General features: G+C 40.6%; 1 protein-coding gene across 1 annotated transcript; it reads left to right on the top strand.

Annotated features, from left to right (window-relative positions):
* Positions 1-8,155: 8,155 nt before the first annotated feature.
* On the top strand, positions 8,156-18,503 carry IL20RB (interleukin 20 receptor subunit beta; the record flags this gene model as incomplete). Its single annotated transcript, XM_079542682.1, has 7 exons — positions 8,156-8,222; positions 11,479-11,614; positions 12,348-12,538; positions 15,975-16,099; positions 16,999-17,149; positions 17,590-17,735; positions 18,378-18,503. 7 exons carry the CDS (start codon positions 8,156-8,158, stop codon positions 18,501-18,503), a joined length of 942 nt encoding a protein of 313 aa, XP_079398808.1.
* Positions 18,504-18,834: the final 331 nt, after the last annotated feature.

Genomic DNA, 18,834 nt, shown 5'->3' with positions numbered 1-18,834 from the left:
TTGGAAAATCAGCACTGCCCTTGAATATGGGTAATATTGACAGGCTGACTTCCAAGCCCAAAATTTCACGTTAGTTCAGATCAGAAATAAACTTTCTCTTTATGTAACACTCAAAGGAACACAGCTTGGTAGCAGTTCCACAGAAAACACCATCATACGGCCTATCCAGCAACTCTTGGTTCGCACCAATTAGAAACAAAAACGCCGTGCCAGAAGCCCTATAGAAACAGTGGCACTCCATCACTGGAACATGCCATCAGGTATTATTGAGCTCATAAACACTCCCACAGTTTCTGTGACAGAGTTTCAAGACAAAATTCCACACAGAGCAATACACCCCAACAGTTTCACCAAGCATGGAAAGAGTTCTTTTATGTCCTGCTTACAAAGGAGCCAAATAGGTTCTGACTGGTCTCAGCAATACCAGGCAAAGCACTCCCAGGCAGTCCAATAGTCATAGACAGAAAGAAGCACTGCACTCACCCATCTGGTGATGGGGATCTCTGCCACACAGCATTTCCCCAGGAAGCAGCAAAGGTCCATCGGATGCTCTCCTCTCTGTGGCTGGCCCTTATATGAGCCATAGGGGGCTATAACCTGGACCTCCCCCTTCATGTCACCTGGGAAGCGCAAGTGCAAACCACCTGCCTCTGCTCCCTGGGCCAGTCACACTGCTTCACCAGCTGCTCAATCACCCCTTCCAGCTATCACCTAACACTTCACCTACATTGTATGACATGATTTTTGATCAATTACATAGTTAAATTCAAACACACAGGCAGTTTTCTGTTATAAATACACAATAGCATTGAAAATCTAGGATCCCTTTTCTATTGGCACAACACTGTGAAGGCCAACCAAGAGGCACACCACTTCTGTTGAGTAAGCTATGAACTGCATTAACATCAGGAAAGATACTTTACAAGCATTTGGATAAAAATAACAGCTACAGAATAAAATTACCTTGACAAGTAAAATTCCAGTTCCAGCCTCAGATGGAAACATCTGTCCCATGTTCTCCTGTTTATTTCCAGCAAAAGGCCATCTCAAGAAGAACCTTCAAGCTGTACAATTAGAGTTCAATCCACCTGGCAATCCATTGGTTCTTAGTAGACTCTGATGCAACCATACAGGTTCTGGGACCAAAGAAGGATCTTTCTGCAGGTCTCCAAACTTTCAGTGGCTCACACAGTACAATATGAAGACAAGACATTGAACTCAAGCCCTCTCAGGATACACAATTAACTAGGTACTGAAAGAAGCCCTAAAACATTTAGAAGAAGAAAAGCAGCAACATGACCAACATCACTGCAGAGACACAAAAGGTGAATCACATAACTGATTAGAGTATCAGCAGTTCCCAAAGAAAAAAAAGTGGAGTAGTTGGATTAGGACTAAGCAGTGATTGTGCACAGACACTCTGAACAACCCTAGTAGATGGGAACAACGGCTGACTGTCCTGAGCAGGAATAAATGAAATCCAAATAAATTATTTGGATCATTGACATTTCCCATCTAAAAAAATCAAACCAGAAATCTAGTCTATTCACAGCCTGACCAATTGAGTCATGTTGTAAAGAGTAAAGGAGAAAAAAGTCAAAATCAAACCAATAAGATATTTCTTACTGGCACGTGATCCATGTCCACTGCATGTACAGAATAGCTACTAAAAATCCCTCAGGATGAAAACACAAACACACTGAGTACTAATGAGGAATTTCACAATCTGCCATTATTTAAATTTCTGTGTAGCATGCATGCCAATATGGGAAGAAGTAGAATGAAGGGTCAGCAACACCAGGAAACAATAATCTAATGGATAATAATTTGTATATGAAGCAAATATTATTTTAAAACATTTCCTCAAGTCAATGACTGTTTAACTCTGCCCAGAGTCAGACTGCAGATCAGATAATTCTCCTTTGCTGCAACAGTAAACCACCGGATGGTATTGCCAGATATTTGCTTATCGTGACAACTGTGGCACGAACACCAGCAAGAATTAGGACAATGCAGAGATTCCCTAGTCTTTCTAATAACCATCATTCATTCTGTAGTTTGAACTTGTGTTGAAACACTATTCATCTATTTTTTAAGGTGCTGGAGAGGCCTACAAATGGAATTTGCCTTATTTGTGCCACGTGCCAGAGCACTATTTGATCAGGGACAATGTCCTACATCAGCTTTATTGCCTCCTGTCTACACTGAGGTTGGTAATTAAGCCTAGCAGGCCTTTTTGTTCTGATGGATAGTAATATTAATAATCTTTTTTGTTTCTGTCTTCACCCCTGTGTTGGGACATAGTTTATTTTCTTCATAGTAGCTCGTTTGATGCTATGCTTTGGACAAGCAATGAAGATAGTTCTGGTAACACACCAGTGTTTAAGTTGTTGATATCTTCACCCAAATACCTTACTCTTTCAAAATATTCTCTTCCTGCTCTGTTGTGTTTGTCCCTTCGGCTTTTACCAACTTTTATTTATTTGCTGAGGAATCCTTTTCACAATGTGAATTACTTTCCCCTATCTAGGCATGCTATCAGTATGTGCTCACAGAACTGAAAGCCTAACTAAGACTGAAAATTCTGCTTCCTCTTCTTCCCAAAACAAGATTTCAATGTGATTCTTTAGAAGAATCAGAAGATTTTTTTTCCATTTATAATTCCATTTTCTCTTTATACTCAGAAATATATTTTTAAGAAAAATATTGTTTCCACTGCAACTTATTTTCTACCGTTTTGAAATAATACTGATCTATAATGCAAAAGAAAATGAAGCTTAAAATGAATAGCATGTCTAAATGAAACACTGAAACACTTAATCTTCATTTTTTTTCATATCAGTGGGAATGCGTTTTTCCTTTACTTTTTGCCCAGAGTGAAATGTCAGTGAAAGTGACTTTTTAAACCAGCTCTAATTGTAACTCACTATATGGCACTTGCATTTAAAGCGTCTTGAAATTTCTGAAAGCTCCTATGGGGAAGTTTTATACACTTTGTTTGGTGCAGTCATCAAAATTGCATGAAATCATTCATCAAAGAGGAGAAAGAAAACAACAACAACAACAACAAAAACCACCAAGGAAGTGAAAACAGATCCATGATGTTTAGTAACTTTAGTCAACTCGGCTGACTAATAAAGACACGAGCAGGACATATGGAACTTCTTTCCCTCGGGTTCCTGTTTATTGATGGGACAAAATATAGGAGCCCTGCAGCAAAATTATCCTGACTTAAATGATCTCAATCTGTTCTCTATTGATTTTTCTTACATAGCAGTAAGTTTTGATTAACTTTAGTAATAGCAGTGACTGCTTCAGAATGTCTTGAATTGATCAGACATAAGGATTTCCTATTAAGCAGAAATTAAAGACATATTTCTTCCAGTATCACAATTAAGAAGTGCCTCCTTCTTTGCAAAGGTATAAATGGAAAAAACTCAGTGCTCCACTACCCATTTTGTTGACTTGGAAGGTCATTAGGACATGTGTTCCAAATGGGTGATCTAAGCACAGTGGTCATTTTGTCTGTGTCAACATATCCACAGCAGTGTCCTTCATAGGTTGCATGGCTCATCTTGTTACAGGTACCAGAAGTTACCACACTTGTAGGAAGTGGAAACTACGAAACACTAACAAGAACCCAACACAACAAACCAAAGAATCAAACTAGAAACATACAGGGAAGGCTTTGAGAATAAAAGGTACCACAGGTACCTAATGCTTCAGTGCTACATTGTTGTGTCAAAAGCATCTTCAAAAAGCATTCTGTCAGTCTGATATGCATCAAACTATCTAATTGGAAATATTTTACCTCCTTGGAATTGTAGATTTTTGCAGATGCTGCAAATCTGCATTTTTTCTGGAAAAAATAAGGAGTTTTAACATCTTAAGTTCAAAAGGATTATGTACTTTCCAGTACAGAAGAACTACATAAAGGTAAAAGATTACATTGCTAATAAAAACATGTGAAGTCACCAAACAAAACAAAGATCAATTGCCTCAGTGAGCATACATCTAAATTTTAAGAACCCTCCTTATAGGTAAAAATGTTTGTTTGACCTTTTTTTTTTTTCCTTGTATCTTGTATCAAATTAAGCATATTAATACAGGAAAAAAAAGTGCCATTTGACTGGTTGCATTAGCCAGAAATATTACTGTTTGGTCCACATTCCTGCATTTCCAAACTGATGGCTGCTTATTAGAGCCAGTAACGTTCTTTTTTGATTTCTTATAATTATTTTTCAATATTTAATCAGAACTTTTAGCCATAATCATATATTTCTCACTAAAGCCAGATGACCCATGAGCAGAATCCAACCCTTAAAAGAAATGTCTATTTAAAATAGAATACTAATTCTTTTACTTGGGCTTCATGGCTGCATTTGTTTCATTCTGGCCTTTAAAAATCCCCAGAAAAATGTAATATAGTCTTTGTGAAAGCAGTGCAAGGAGATACCAAACAGCTTGCAAAATCAAACTTCTTAATGCTGATAATTAAGAATCTGTTTGGTTAAGCATGGAAGAGATGAGAACACAATTTCTTCTTCCCTGTCTCCAGAATCCTCCTAATAACTTCCACTGCTTCTGTCTAAAATCAGATATGAAGACCAGTGCACACAGAGAACAACTTCAGTACTAACATTGCCTTAGGTTCCAGTTAAAGGCCAGAGTGATAAGATCCCTCTTACATGAGTGATCATGGTTGTTTCCCATTTTAAACCTCTATGACTGAAGAAACACAATTCATCCTGTCTTGCAACTTCTCAGAATAGTTAACAAAAAAAAGACTAAACAATTAAAACAACACCACCACCACCACCACAATAACTTCTTCCTGTTTTTTCTGTAGGTGCTTGCTGCTCTTACCTATATTTTTTCTCATATTTTTTCTCTATGATGGATAGCAAAATTGGAAGCAAAAGGTATTCCTGGGGCAGGACACAACGCTTCAAAAAATAAAAAAAATAAAATAAAAAATTATGCACAACACCCATTTAGATGTGTATGATTATATAGAAGAGCATTTGTACCACAGGAGATCCTGTAACTTACAGTTTTTGCATCACAAAAGATACTTACTCTTGCTCTCCCCATATTTTATTATGGAAGGTTTATCATCACTATTAAACTTTAATTCCCCCAAAGCAGTGCATTAATAGATTCATAAACTTTAACACCTTCAGCTTTGTGCCACCTTCACTATATATTGAACACAATTGTTAAGGAGCAGTTCCATACTTTTCTGTAGATCTTTTTAATAACAAGGAGATTTCAGAAATATTTCAAAAGCACAGTCATTTTGATACCTATATTTTCCCTAATTTTAAATGTCTGTCATGTTGAAAATTGAGTTTTATGGCTTTAAACGTAAAAACAAAGAACGCAGACCCCCTTGCTCTCACAGTTCATTCTTCTCAAACTATTTTTCTAATCATACATGGAACTTGTAATGTACTTGTTATTTACTGCTTTCCCCCGAAGCCTGCTTTCAAGTTCACAAATAATTATTTGTTTTTATGCTTTTTCATGATTTAAAAGTCATCTTAATGATGGGAGACATTTGCCACTAAGGACCATTCCACTATTGTGAATGCTGTAAATACTTCTAAGAGGCAGGTACTTGTTATAAGAATCCCCTACACTTCTTGTTCATGCTAAGGCATTGGGAAGAGGAAATAAGATGTCTTATCAAGAAGCTAATTAACATGGTGGCACATAATTAAGGAAGGAGACTTTAAAAAAAAAAGGAAAAGGAAATTAATTTACTGAAGCTTGTTGAAAGAAAAGAGATGAAGACAGAAGAGTAAGATAGAAAGGGGAATAAGGAGCCTGCTTCCACTAGAAAATCAATTCAGGAGCTAATATTGCAGAAGAACTAAATGCAGGCTTCATCTGTGACATGGACTCCCAATATATGCAATATTTAGGTACTTCACAGTGGGAACACTGATTGGCCCTGAAGGCTTTTTCACGTTACGTCATCTAGGCAGGGAATTGCCTGCTCTTGTGTAGATGGGAATCAAATATCATTATCAACAGGGTAGAACACCACAAAAGGACTTTTTTTTTTCACATACTGGACAAAGTGGTTTAGAATCACTTAGGTCTCTGGTGGGATTTTGGTATCTTTAAGCAAATCACTCGACAATCTTAACATTAAAGCATATCACCATAGGCAAAACCTGGAGAACCGGATCCAGGTCTTCCTCTCTTTGCAGATCAGTCTAGATGTGGCAATGCAGAGAGTTGACGCAGTCATCCTGCTGTGCAGATAAACATGGTCGTAAACAAAAGGCCAAACCAACCAACCAAACTTCTTAAATGCAAAAGCAAAACCCATTGATACAAAGGTTTAACCAAATGCACAGGGTACCTTAGCAGCAATTACCATGCATTCAGATGTATGAAAAGCAAGCAAGTTCTTGTTTTTACAGAAGTGAGTGAGCAGCTTTAAAGTTCAAGGCTGTAACACATGCAATAGCACGTACTACACATGCCACTCCTACTACTTATTTAGAAAATAAAACAAAGGGGAATGAATAAGACAACTGTTTAGAATTGTGTTTTGCATTACAGATGAGCTGCCATGAAAGCAAGCAGCAGCATTTATAATGGGGGGAATAGACTCTCCCAAAAGAAAAATCAGCATTAGAAATCATGTCAGAATCACTACTGGTCTTTCCTTCTACAGAAGCAAGCAGGGTAAATCAGAGATTATCAGGAGAGCTTCCAAACTTGCTTTTATCATTTGCTATAGACACAGACTACAAGTAACAGTCTGTTTATAAGTAAAGCATTAATTCGGTGTATAATGTATGAAATTTGGCTCCTGTTGCCTAGAATTGGTTCAATCCTCAACAACAGCTGGCTGACACTGAGAGAAAAAAAAAACATATCTGGGATAGCAGCAGAGAGGGGTTGAATTAATTTTCAAAATCTCTGCATTTTATTTAGCTTCTGCTGCCATCTACAGAAGCCATCGCCAATCTGCACCAAGGGCAGGTACAGCAGTGAGAACAAGATAAACCTTCAGCCCAGTGACAAGCTGAGCTAGGAAGAACAGGGGTACTTCAGCTAACAGTCACTGAAGGACCTGAGGAGCTCTCTTTGTAGATAGCATCTCTCTCTCAGTTAGGGCCCAAAAATTCATTCACAGCTACCTCTCTGCTGTGTAAATGAGTTCACTCATCTGCATAGCACACAGATAAAAGCACAGACCTCATCAGTCTGTATAGATCAACACAGCAGTGGAGCTGCCTGTGAAGTGATGAAAGTTTTAATTTCTCTTGGTCAGATTGGTATGTGGGTAACCACTACCTTGATTCAGTTTCTAATTTCTCCACTTGGTCGTTTTGTGAACAGATGAGCACTACACAGGATTTATTTTCAATCTTGTCCTGAACAGCCTTTTGTCATCTAAATGACAAATCACAGAAATATTTTCCATTTACATTTGTAATGACACCCTTTGTGAAATATTTTCTCATCAGATTATGATATAACCAAGATGTGAGTAGCATTCCCCTTATTTTTACATCGTATCAGCCTTGAGGACATAAAACCTCTGGCTGAAATGGAACACAGTGGGCACTGGAAGATGGGAAATCCTTGGGATTTCTGCACCAAATAACACCGTCCTCAGCACAGCCCAAGGCAGCTGCCTTCCAGATACCATTGGAAGATAAAGCAGAGAACAAACCTCCTTCCTGCCAGCCCACAGGTTGTGCAAAGCCTACAGCTGTACCTCACTGTGGGAAGCACTGGGAAACTTTCCAGGTGCTTGAAAGCATCTGGATTTACCCAGGTTGAGCCTGTACAGCTGTATAAACTATAGAGAAATATCCAATTAATCCCATCTCCTCCTCCTCACGTGAGATTTAATGCATATAATCATAAAGTGAAACAGTGCTGTGCTGTCTAGGTGAGTAGTTGCAGGGACCTGTAAAGAAATGCTGGCACCCAATTACCTGCCCCTCCCTTGACTACACCCCACAAATCGTGCACGTGTGTCTTCAGCATGGGCTCAGGCAGGCAGGGAAGCAGTGTCTGCAATAGTCCCCAGTTCACCATGTCTGGGGCAGGCACGGCTCTCCATTCGGAAAGGGAAAATTCTGTGCTGCACACCTGGGTGTGAATATGGGAAAAGGCAACAGGCATGAGCAAAATGCCACTAAAACTCATCTGCTTCGTCCTCTGCATTCTGATTGCACCTGATCTCACAGGTAAACCTCTGAAAAAGCTTCAGTTAACAGAAGCCAAATGACCAAGGGGTTGTGAGGAACTAACAGTCTTTCATCCTTCTGTTAAACCTGTCTGTGCAAAGCAACGCAGCATGCAGTCACGTGATCCTGAATGTTAATTACTAGAAGAAGTAAAAGAAAAAGACAATCCATATATTTTGCATTCTACAAGGTGATTCTGTAATGCAAGGGGAAGTTTCACTCTGAAGGAAATTGACATGTTAATACTGTACTTGCCTCTGCTTTTTGCTGTTCTGTGAGAAGCTGTACTTGCAAGTCCTCTTTAACTGCTATTATCTACTGTATCTATATATAACACAATGCCTGTAGTGTGAACGCAGGGTCAGGGAGTTAGAAAGTTTTAATTACTGGCTCAATTATGGTCACTGAGAATCTCCTTTGCCCTGGAAGATGGTTGTGCATTTTTAAATTTGCTTCTCCAAGTAGATGCTTGTCTCCAAGCTCATCACCTAGATATGCCTGGTCTCCTGATTACACTTCAGTGCTCTTGCAATGGTCAGTCCTCCAGAAAGGAAGCACAGCTGATGCAGGTGTGCTCAGATTTTGCTCAGTGCTGTCTTTGAAAACTTCCTTCTTTGCTCTTGAATTCAAGTTCTCTGCCAGAAGAAGTAATTTTACAGCTTGCTCGGCCAGCAGAACACTTTGAATCGTTATTTATAAATCTTAGTTTCTTAACATGGAAAAACACTACCTCAGCTCCAAGTGATGTGTTCTCTGCAGTTTTATTCTGTGGAATAAGAAGGATTGTGACAAACATATATATTTTTAAAAGCTGACAAAGCTGAGCAATTATTCTTCAAAAAATCCATTTTAATTTTTACTGCTTTTTTTTGTGTCTGTAGTGTCAGCCAGCCATGCCCAGGCTGGTACCCATGTGCACATTGTGAGAGGCAGTGAGGGGGAAAGGTAGAATAACTTCACACTGTGTCTCCTGTTCCACTGGCCTCAGAGTAAAACATGAAGACTCAAGTGTCCTAATGTATTTTTTGAGCAAAGAACGCTCTCTCATAAAAAAAAAGAAAAAAAGAAAAAAAGAAAGAAGAGTGTCAAAATCTACTGCAGAGCAAAGGATATTTGTCAGCATTATTTAAGGCATTTTAAAATGAAAATCAAGAAAGATAAATGGATAAATGTACTGGACTCCAGAGTGAAACTGCTTTCTTTTAACCATAGATTCCCTAAGTTGAGCATAAAAGGAGAAAAATGTTAAAAATGAAGAAAATGGAGAAAATCATCGCCACTGTAAATGGAAATCAGTTCTTCATACAACGAACAGAATATACTACTGATAGGGTAGTAGGCAAAAATGGTATTTACAGAGCAATATGGAAATGTCTTCCATGGCATGACTGGGGATGTGTGTCCAAAAGTACCCTGGCTAGAAAGACTGTAGCCTGCCTTTTCCTATAAAGCTTTTGTGTTTGCTATTGCTACTCGCAATTTTTTTATTGCTTTCCTCCCACTTTTAAACATATTTGTTTGCAGGTTTCACTGTGCCACTAGAAGAACAATCACAGATTTTGTCAACAAAGTAGAAAGACAGTGTAGTAAGCTAAGTGCAGTCAGGAAATCAAGATTGGTCTCAATTAGACAAAAAAGAGTTAGTTTAAGGGCCATCAAAAGGTAAATATCCCAATTCAGAGCTATTCTCTCCTTTCAAAATTCTTTCTGTACAATATAGTAAGAAGAAATTCCATATCTCTGAACACAATAGATTATATATCCCCAGTGCAAACCACCTCTGTTCAGACCTGGAACATCATACTGTGTGTGTGAGTCATATGGAAAAACTGGTGCCTGGTCATGTAATTAAAGTCTGTTATGTAATTCGCACCTCGATGCTGCAACTACAGAAATTCACATGGGAACCAAGAGTACAAGGAATAGCAGTAGCAAACAGCCTAAGTGTCAAGAAGCACAGAGAATTGAACAAGAGACCAAATGAATCTCTGAGCTGCAAAGAGAAAGGCAATAAAGACATTAAAAAAAAAAAAATCTGTTTTTTTTGTTGTTGTTGTAGATGAAAAGCGTCTTGACAATAATACAGAGCCCCAACCAGACACAAGTGACAGAACTGCTGATATAGCAGACAGCAAGTCTTTCACTATCTGAATGCCAAGGAAAAAATCATCTCATCCCAGAGATCTCTGTCATTCGGTTTAAAGAAAGGCCAAGCATTATGTCAACAGATTCAAATAACATCTTGCAAAGTATCACATCATAAGCTACGAATATGGGGAATATTATAAGGGGAAGAAATGTGTTTTTGCAGTGCTTTAAAAGAATAATCACCACAAAAACGTTGCTGATGGACTTGTCAACTCGGTTTTGATCTTGGGTAGAACAACTGACATTAACTGGTTAGCTTTATAATCACAGCTTTAAAAAAGCACCTGTTTTATTATTAAATTTTAAAAATAAGAATTAAAAGAAAAAATAGAAAGAGAAAGATTTATAAGGGAAACAATTTTCTTGGGACTGGAAAACAGCAGAGCAGAGATATGACCATTCTTATCATGCTGTGAAGGGTGTACTCATGGGGAAGCCTTCCTCTTGTGCTCCTGTCCAAACTCTACTAAGGATTTTACATTAAGATGAAAAGGATAAGTAAAAGGATAAGATCTATAAACTGTGTTGTAGGCATCATCCCAAACTCAGGTTTTGCTGATCTTCAGGAGAAACATTTTAACTCCATTAGTCCTTTAAATAAGTTTATCCAAGAAATTAATGAGGTAATTTGATTACAGCCTACAAGCACTTACATTATTAGAATCCCAAAACATGAAAAAATCTGTTCCAAAGCTAGAATTGTCAAATGACCAGTCCAGCCAAGCTTGGAAATAAATTGTACATTTCTTAGCACGATGGGAATTGTTCATTGGAACAGACTGTGGAGCATAACAGAGTATCTGTTATTTGGCTTCATTAAAATAAATTGGATAGCTTTCTAAAAGCTTTGCCTTTTCTCACTACTTTATATATTTAAAACCTCTGAAATAACGAAAAGACATGCTTTGCCTTTCTGTGAGCAGAGGCAGCTAAGTGTTCTGTCTGCTCTTTAGTTGTCATTCTTCTTTGTAAAATACCTACAAACACTTAAATGACAGTGTCAAAATGCAGAGTTTTGCTGATGCAAAGCACAGTTTTACACAATTCTTTTACTTTCTTTTTCTAGCACGTTCATATACGTTTCTTTTCTTTATTTCATTTTTGCTAGGACTTTTAGGTGAAGATGCGCCGCTGCCAGCGCCTCAGAACATCTCTATTCTTTCTACCAACATGAAACATTTCTTAATGTGGAGCCCTGTGACCTTCCAGGGAGAAACTGTGAGATACTCTGTTGAGTTTCAGGGGTAACTTCTGGTTTCTGTTTTTAGTTATGTTTTTTTCCTTCTTTGCTCTTTGAACGCCAATTACAATCCCACACCGCTTGGATTTCTTAAATACTGTTCAGCTCACAAGTATAGGAGAAGTTTGATGCTCCAGCACTGTTAATAGTGAGTAGGAAGAATACTCAGGTTTGGTCTGAGATTGCTTACAGACCAGGCCTTATCAACTGCTGGTTGTAAAGAGATAGCTGCATAATCCAAGGCATGCACTAACCCCATGTATGCAAACTGCCTCTGTCTAAAGAATTAGGAAGATTAGCAAAAGTTTATTTAGAAAAGGAAGGAGAAAAGGCTTGAATTTTTTTCAGTGTTATTCCTTTAAACATATTACATACATCTATTTTTCTTCAGAAAACATACGAGATTCTGATTGATCTCAAGCTGAGACTTATGTCATAGTTTGGCCTTTGAAATCTGATTCACTGGAGATAATCAAGTGACTGGGCAACATCTGTGGCATCAACTCTGGGATGCTATTCCCCGTGATGCTTTTGGCTGATGAACAAGCTAACTCCAGGAGAATTTCTCTAGATAAAATCTAAAATACATTCATACTGGTTTCATAAACTCCCAATAATCCAACCCATTGTATCCTAGAACTGGTCTTGGAAAGAACTAGCAAGCAGCCTTAGCCCATAGGGGATGTGACAAGGGTACTTCCTATCAGAATGCTGCCTGTTTGCTTTCTTTTCCCCAGGGAATATGAACGAGAGTACGCTAATGAGAGCTGGATCCCCATCTGTGAGTGTTCCCTCATCACAGTCACTGTATGTAATATCACAGAGGATATCTCAGCCACCGTGGCCTATAACCTGCGCGTAAGGGCAGATAATGGTGCTCAAAGATCAGAGTGGGGCACCCTGAAAGGTTTCTTCATTCGAAATACAAGTAAGTCCTGACATTCACGTTAAACTGCACCAGTTACATTCATTTCTTGATGTCTGATAATAAGAGTGAGCTCTCATGCACATCTGTGTGTTGTACATGTGAATTGAAGCCCTTTAATGCACAGAGTACATCCTACTTCTCAACTCTTCTCATGCTGAGTTGGGATGTTTCAATCAGACAGCCACACCGTGGTCTTAGATATCAGTCCCTCCATAGGCAGAGCAATATTTACCAGGGCTTGAATTTCGAGGGCTTCAAAGAAAGCTAAGACGACTCCAGGCATTCCTCATAGCAGGCTGACCAGTCCTACTGCTGAGTACTGATCAAGTGGGGTTGTTGTCAATGCTCTATCTAATCCATTTAGCCTAGTCATTTTTAGGGTCCAGAACCTGATCCTAGAGAAGCAGATGCTCTAGAAAACACCCATGTCTCTGTCTGCTTTGCACTGCTCTGGAAATCCAGCTCCCTTCAAGACACGATTGTTTCCAACCATGCTGTCAGATAAAGCCGTCTGTCTGAAGCCAGAGCTGACCTTAAATGTTCGTGGATCACTGGAAGTTACTGCCTCATGAATGAGCAGCCCTCACCCACAGAGAGCACTTAGTAAAAGCAGCCCCTCAGAAATACCACATGAAACACTGAGCATGTCTGTTGGTGTAGCAGTGATTTCTAGGTGGTGCTTTGGGTGACAAATCTTTCCCTTTTCCAGGAGCTGTTAGCACAGAATTGAGAGCAGACCATGCTGTCGAGCGGAGACAGAGGAAGGATATTCCTTAGCTTAACTCTCTTTACGGACAAGAACAGCAACTTTCTCACTTTCCTTGTTATCCCTTTTCCCAAGCAGATCTCAGAACGGAGCAGTCTTTTTATCAGGGGATAAATTACGATTTTGACACAGCAGCTACAATTGGCATCAGATCTTTCCTAGTTATCATGAAATAAGATACTAATGTGCCAGAGATTGCATTTATCCTGAGATTCAAACTGTTCATGCACTGGTAGTTATACAGCTTCCTTCTTCAGTTCAATCAAAACTCCCCATCGAACGTATTTAAAAGCTAGCTAATATAATTGGAAAATCTGTTCTTTTGTCACGCCCTGACTGATAGAGTGGATTATCTCACAAGTGTTCGGGAAGGATGATAATCAGGCTTCTGAGGGTTTCTACAGCTTTGATCATAACGCAACAGACCCCAATCATTCAAGGACCTTACAGTCTTCCACACCAAATTATCAGGTCCACAGCAGATTATTAGACGTAAATTGTTTCAAACAATTCAGGATTTCAGACCCCATTGGTCTGCTCCTGACTGGAGCATCTTGCCTTTCTGTAAGCAGCTCTGCCTCATCAGCTCCTGCCAGCTATTTCATTGCTGAAGGATTCATGGCAGACCATGGAGGACCTTGTAAAGTCCAGAATTTTTCGTTCCCCAAACTGCTGGAGCCAGCAGCATCTCCTAAGATTTGAACTGCGGCTTTGGGCAGTTCCCTTTCTGGTCACCAAAAGGCAGTTGGTATGCTGCACATCTGTTTATCAGCATCCAAGCTCCCTCCTCCCTCCAGCTCCTCACCAGCTTTGTTCCACAACCTGTTTCTTTCAGCTGGCATCTTTATTACCTCTGCTGTAGTCTGATATCAAGTCTAGAACCAGCACTGAGGAAGACATAGCACAACTAGGTACTTCCTTTCCTATGATTTTGATCCTCTTTCTTTGAGAACAGGCTACCCAGAGTCTACTTGGCTTTAGGCTTAGGACCTTGGCACCTAGTTGCCAGGTGGGATCTCAGGCAGTTACAGTCTGTGGGTCCTGTTAAGACTCGTTTTCAGCTAGAGCCCATCTGTGTGGTCAGAGCTATCTCTGAACTCAGGAAGGAAAGATCCCACACTGCTGTGACCAATCTGGCCATGTTCAGTTGGTGGTAGCTCTCCTCAGTACCCAGAGGTCACCTCACATAGCAAGTACACTTTGCATTCACATTTAAGTGTTTCCATTGAGAGAACCCACTTGCCCTTTCACATTCACAGTAAAGAATAAAGATAGCCTGTATCAAGATCTATTTGCAAGATCTCCAGAGTGACCAGGGATAAGGCATCACAGAGGCTTCCCAGTACTGTGAAGTACTTGACAGCTTGGTCCTGTGTCTTAGAGACCCCTGGGCAATCCTCTTGCTAAGCTGTGGAACTAACAGTGTAGTTGATTTTAGTTCTTCATTTGTCACAGTTCTGATAGTTAGTTGGTATCCAGTCCCCCAGCGCAAGAGATAAATGTTAAACAATTGTGTTTGGTTAGTATTTGTGTCATACAATATTTATCTGTTAATACCCTATATTATTTTTAACCTCTGAATGGTGTCAGGTTTTTTTTTCTTGAGGCATCATCATGTTAAGCATACTGTCAGCTTTCAATTTAAAAGTACGAAGTAGTTTTCTAAGCCTCACTTTTGTGGCACATTCATCATAAACATATTTTGATTTCATATTTTCATATTGTTCAGTATCAACAGCAATTCACTTTGTGCAAGAGCAAATTCTATTAAGAACATCTCTTCTGTATGTTCTGTATGCTCTACTTCCTTTCTTGAAAGCAAGAGGGCTGAAACCAATTTCAGTACAATAGACTGGTAAGGAATGGCATAGGTAAGTAGTACAAATATGATCTTTGTATTCCCTTGATTCCAAATTCATGAATGTACAGTGCATAGTTTCAACCATGCTTGACTGATTCTGACTGTTCCTCACAGCAGAGTCCCAGACCAAACCAAGCTTTGAATATGAAAGTAAGCATTAAGCACATCACCAACAGATTTTCTTGCATACTAGCTACAAAAACACATCACAGCAGGACATCAGCACACCCAAGTCCTTCTAAAAGCATGCAGATACTGGATCATAATGAAGATTCATGTGAACAGACTGAATTAATCCTAGGGCTTTATTTGCTTTCTCTTCCACCTTTGAATAACTACCAAAATTCACATGAAGGAGCAGTGGTTTCACAGCTCCTGTTCTGTGCACTAGCACTAAGCTAATGCCCAAAAGCAGAACTGACCTGGTGTGGTGTCTCAACTTCTGGTTGCCCAGCTGGTTCTGCTGCTGATCACATGGGACCCTCAGGCCAGATGCTTCATCCACTGGAGAAAATTCAAAACCTTTCAAGTCCGTGCTAGTCAGCTATTGCCAAATTCCCATTCAGAATGCCAGTCACAGAGCTCCTCCTGCTCAAAATCTGCTGCAAAATCTAGACAAGCTGGGAAGCAGGGCAGAGAGGTTTCTCCTCCATCGAAGAAACCAGCTATTATTCCAGATAATTGTTAGTGTGCTCATGATGGCAGCTTGAGGACAGCCATGGCAGGAGCCTCTTGTTTTCCTAGGCCCAGGCAGACTTTTTTGAAGATTTACTTCTGATGTGGTAACAGTGTTCTCCCTCCTTTGGCAGCTCTTCTGACACCACCTCTGATGAAGGCCATAGCAGATGGGTATCATCTACTAGTGGAGATAGAAGACATGGGACCTGCCTTTCAGTTCTGTGTTCTCTACTGGGAGAAGGGCCAGGAGAGCAGGGTGAGTTTACCCTTGGATTTTGGCATGAAGACAGAGCCCACGTGTCTTAGAGCAAAAGCATAAAAACGCTTCCCAGGCACCGTTTTTCAAGTTCAAGCTGCTGCTGCAAGGCTGAAGCACCTGTCTGGAGTCAGTGTGTGCCATACTCCTCTGTGCTGCAGGCTGGTGCTTTACTGCTCCAGCTTAATGGAACAGTTGGCTTAATGGGCTTTTGAAATTGATTTCCTTCCTTTTTGGAAATCCAACTAAATGAGATGAACCTAGTCCTACAGGCTTGTGTCTGATTTCCTTTCACAAATGAAATGCTAACTGTTCGATATATAAGATCTTAATGACCTAAGCATTAATTCCAAACTTCATAATAGTTTTTACCAACTGAACTGTCACATACACCAGGTTTACTGGTCAGTAAACTAGAGAGAGATATTGGTTCATCTGCTGTTTGAAGTTGCAGAAGTGCGTTACAGTTGCACACTCCAAGTTTATTTGCTCCTTACTAGCCCAGTTCCTCTCTGTACTCCAGAGTCACAGCACAACTCTTTCACCCCTATCATACTAGAACAGGCAGGATATTAGCATCCATATTGGCATCCCCAGAATAACTCAGACCCCACATCAGAGAGAGTAGGTCATGGGCTAGTGCTGTGGCTGAACACCATCAATAAGCTCATGGCTCTTTCCTTGCGCTCCCCTCCTACCTTTCCTGGCACATATGATCTGCACTCCCCTGTGCTCCTTTTTATTGTCTCTTCCTATTCACACAGTCCTCTCTGACACCACCTGCTCCTGTTATTTTTCTCTTTTCCCCCAGCAAAGTCTGGGCTAGCACATTAGAACCCCTGCTCTCATTTAGGTCCTTGCCCAACATTCTGGTGTTCTCTTTCCTGGGCCTATGGCAGATGCAACAGAAGATGGTGAAGGAGATCAGCTCCACCATTCATCTGGCCACCATGGAGGCAGCAGCTGAATACTGTGTAAAAGCCCAGACATATGTTGAGACAATCAACAGGAGCAGCAGCTTCAGCCAACCACAGTGCGTGAGGGCACAAGGTAACAGCCAGCCTTCCTGCATCTTCCAGTCCTATAATCATGCCCACTAGGATATGGATATCCCAGCAGCACTTCTTTGGTTTGCAGCCAGCATCTCAAGGTCAGGCTGGACTAGGCTCTGAACAATCTGACAAGCTGCAGATGTCCCTATTCATTGCAGAGGAGTAGGACTAGATGACATTTAAGGTCTCTTTCAACTCAAACAACTGTACGATTCTGTGATCTAAGATTACCTGTCTTGTTTGTAAATGTGCCACTCGTGTGCTCCAAGGAAAATCTGGAGTGCAGCCCCCTGCAGAGGCATAGGTATCCCTCTGTAGAGTGTGGTGACAAAAAAAATCTCACCAGAGCAGATTGGAAGGGCAGCCAGAGGGCTGAGTCTGCACTGAGTAACTCATGTTCTCACAGGCTAAGAATTTTGTTGCTTCTCTTGTCTTTAGGCAGCAGATCCACGTGGCCCATCAGTGTCCTTATGTCCTTTGCTGGCTTTGCTGTGGCTGCCTTGACCCTGTCTTTCCTTGTCTGGAAAACAAGGAAAATCTTCCAGGATTTCTGCTGCCCCATTGCTGTCCTGCCAGACACACTGGTAACATTTTCACTTTTAGTGCACTGGATATTCACTGAATTGTGGGGCAGGCAGAAAACACAGACAAATACATAGGAAGGCTTGCTTATTGTACTGTAATGGAAGAGCTGGTATTTAGGGAAAAGAGCAAGCAAACCTTTCAACATAGCTTCGTAAATTGGCAGCAAAGAGTTCATGTGAGCAGGCAGCTGTATTGTAGGATCAGGCAGCCCATATGGGGTGGCTGCATTGCTGCCACTGCTTAGAGCACTAGTGAACAGGGACAGTGCTCCTGCTGCTTGTGGGGAAGCAGCTTGGGAAGCACAGGCTGACCAGCTGCTCCTCAAACAAAACAGCTGTGTCATTGGCAACACAGCTCCATGTCCTCTGGCACCAGCAATGAGCTCTTAATTCCTTGGTGAGGAGCAACCAGTAATTAAAACACCCTCTTGTCTTCCTCATACAGAAGGAGTATATTTAAGTCTGTAGCTTAAACGCGTTGTCTGTCTTAAGTGAGAACGTAAGGCAGCACCTTTTGTGGTCCTGGTCTGAGCCCCAGGTCTCTGGTTGCAGCAGGCAGGATGAGAGGAGGCCTGTGGGGGAGAGGCCGAAGTAAGAGTGCAGGCTCATCAGTCTGAGAGAATGAATGAATTTGCCTTACAGAAAGTGCCGGAGCCCCCCAGCCAGCTGATACTGTGCGGGAGGGAAGAAGCTGAGCAATGTGATCTGATGGTGCAGGTGATCCCCTCAGAAGAGGTTCTCTGCCTGTGGATTCAGGAAACACTTTAAGCATCCTACTAAAAAAAATAAATAAAAACCAAAAAACTTCTACAGACCAAACAGAATGTGTTTCAGTGTCTTCAGAGTGCCAACAAGTAACTCTGTTCTTTATGCCAAATCTGCTGCAAAGAAATCTCTGTATGAACACGTTGCTGGCTCTCATCTCTTCCTAACTTCATTCATCCACTGAAAAGCTGGAAAGGACCCCAGGTGACAACTGCCAGTTTCTGTACTTCTCCTTCATATCCATACCCATGAGCAGACATGGGTTAACTCGTTTCCTTCACAGTCACATTGATGGTCCCAAGGCAAAGCCCCCACTTAAGCCACCAGCATTTCA

Source organism: Tetrao urogallus, assembly GCF_951394365.1.
Source record: "Tetrao urogallus genome assembly, chromosome: 15".
Taxonomy (NCBI): domain Eukaryota; kingdom Metazoa; phylum Chordata; class Aves; order Galliformes; family Phasianidae; genus Tetrao; species Tetrao urogallus.
This window is presented reverse-complemented; position numbering and strand designations above follow the sequence as displayed.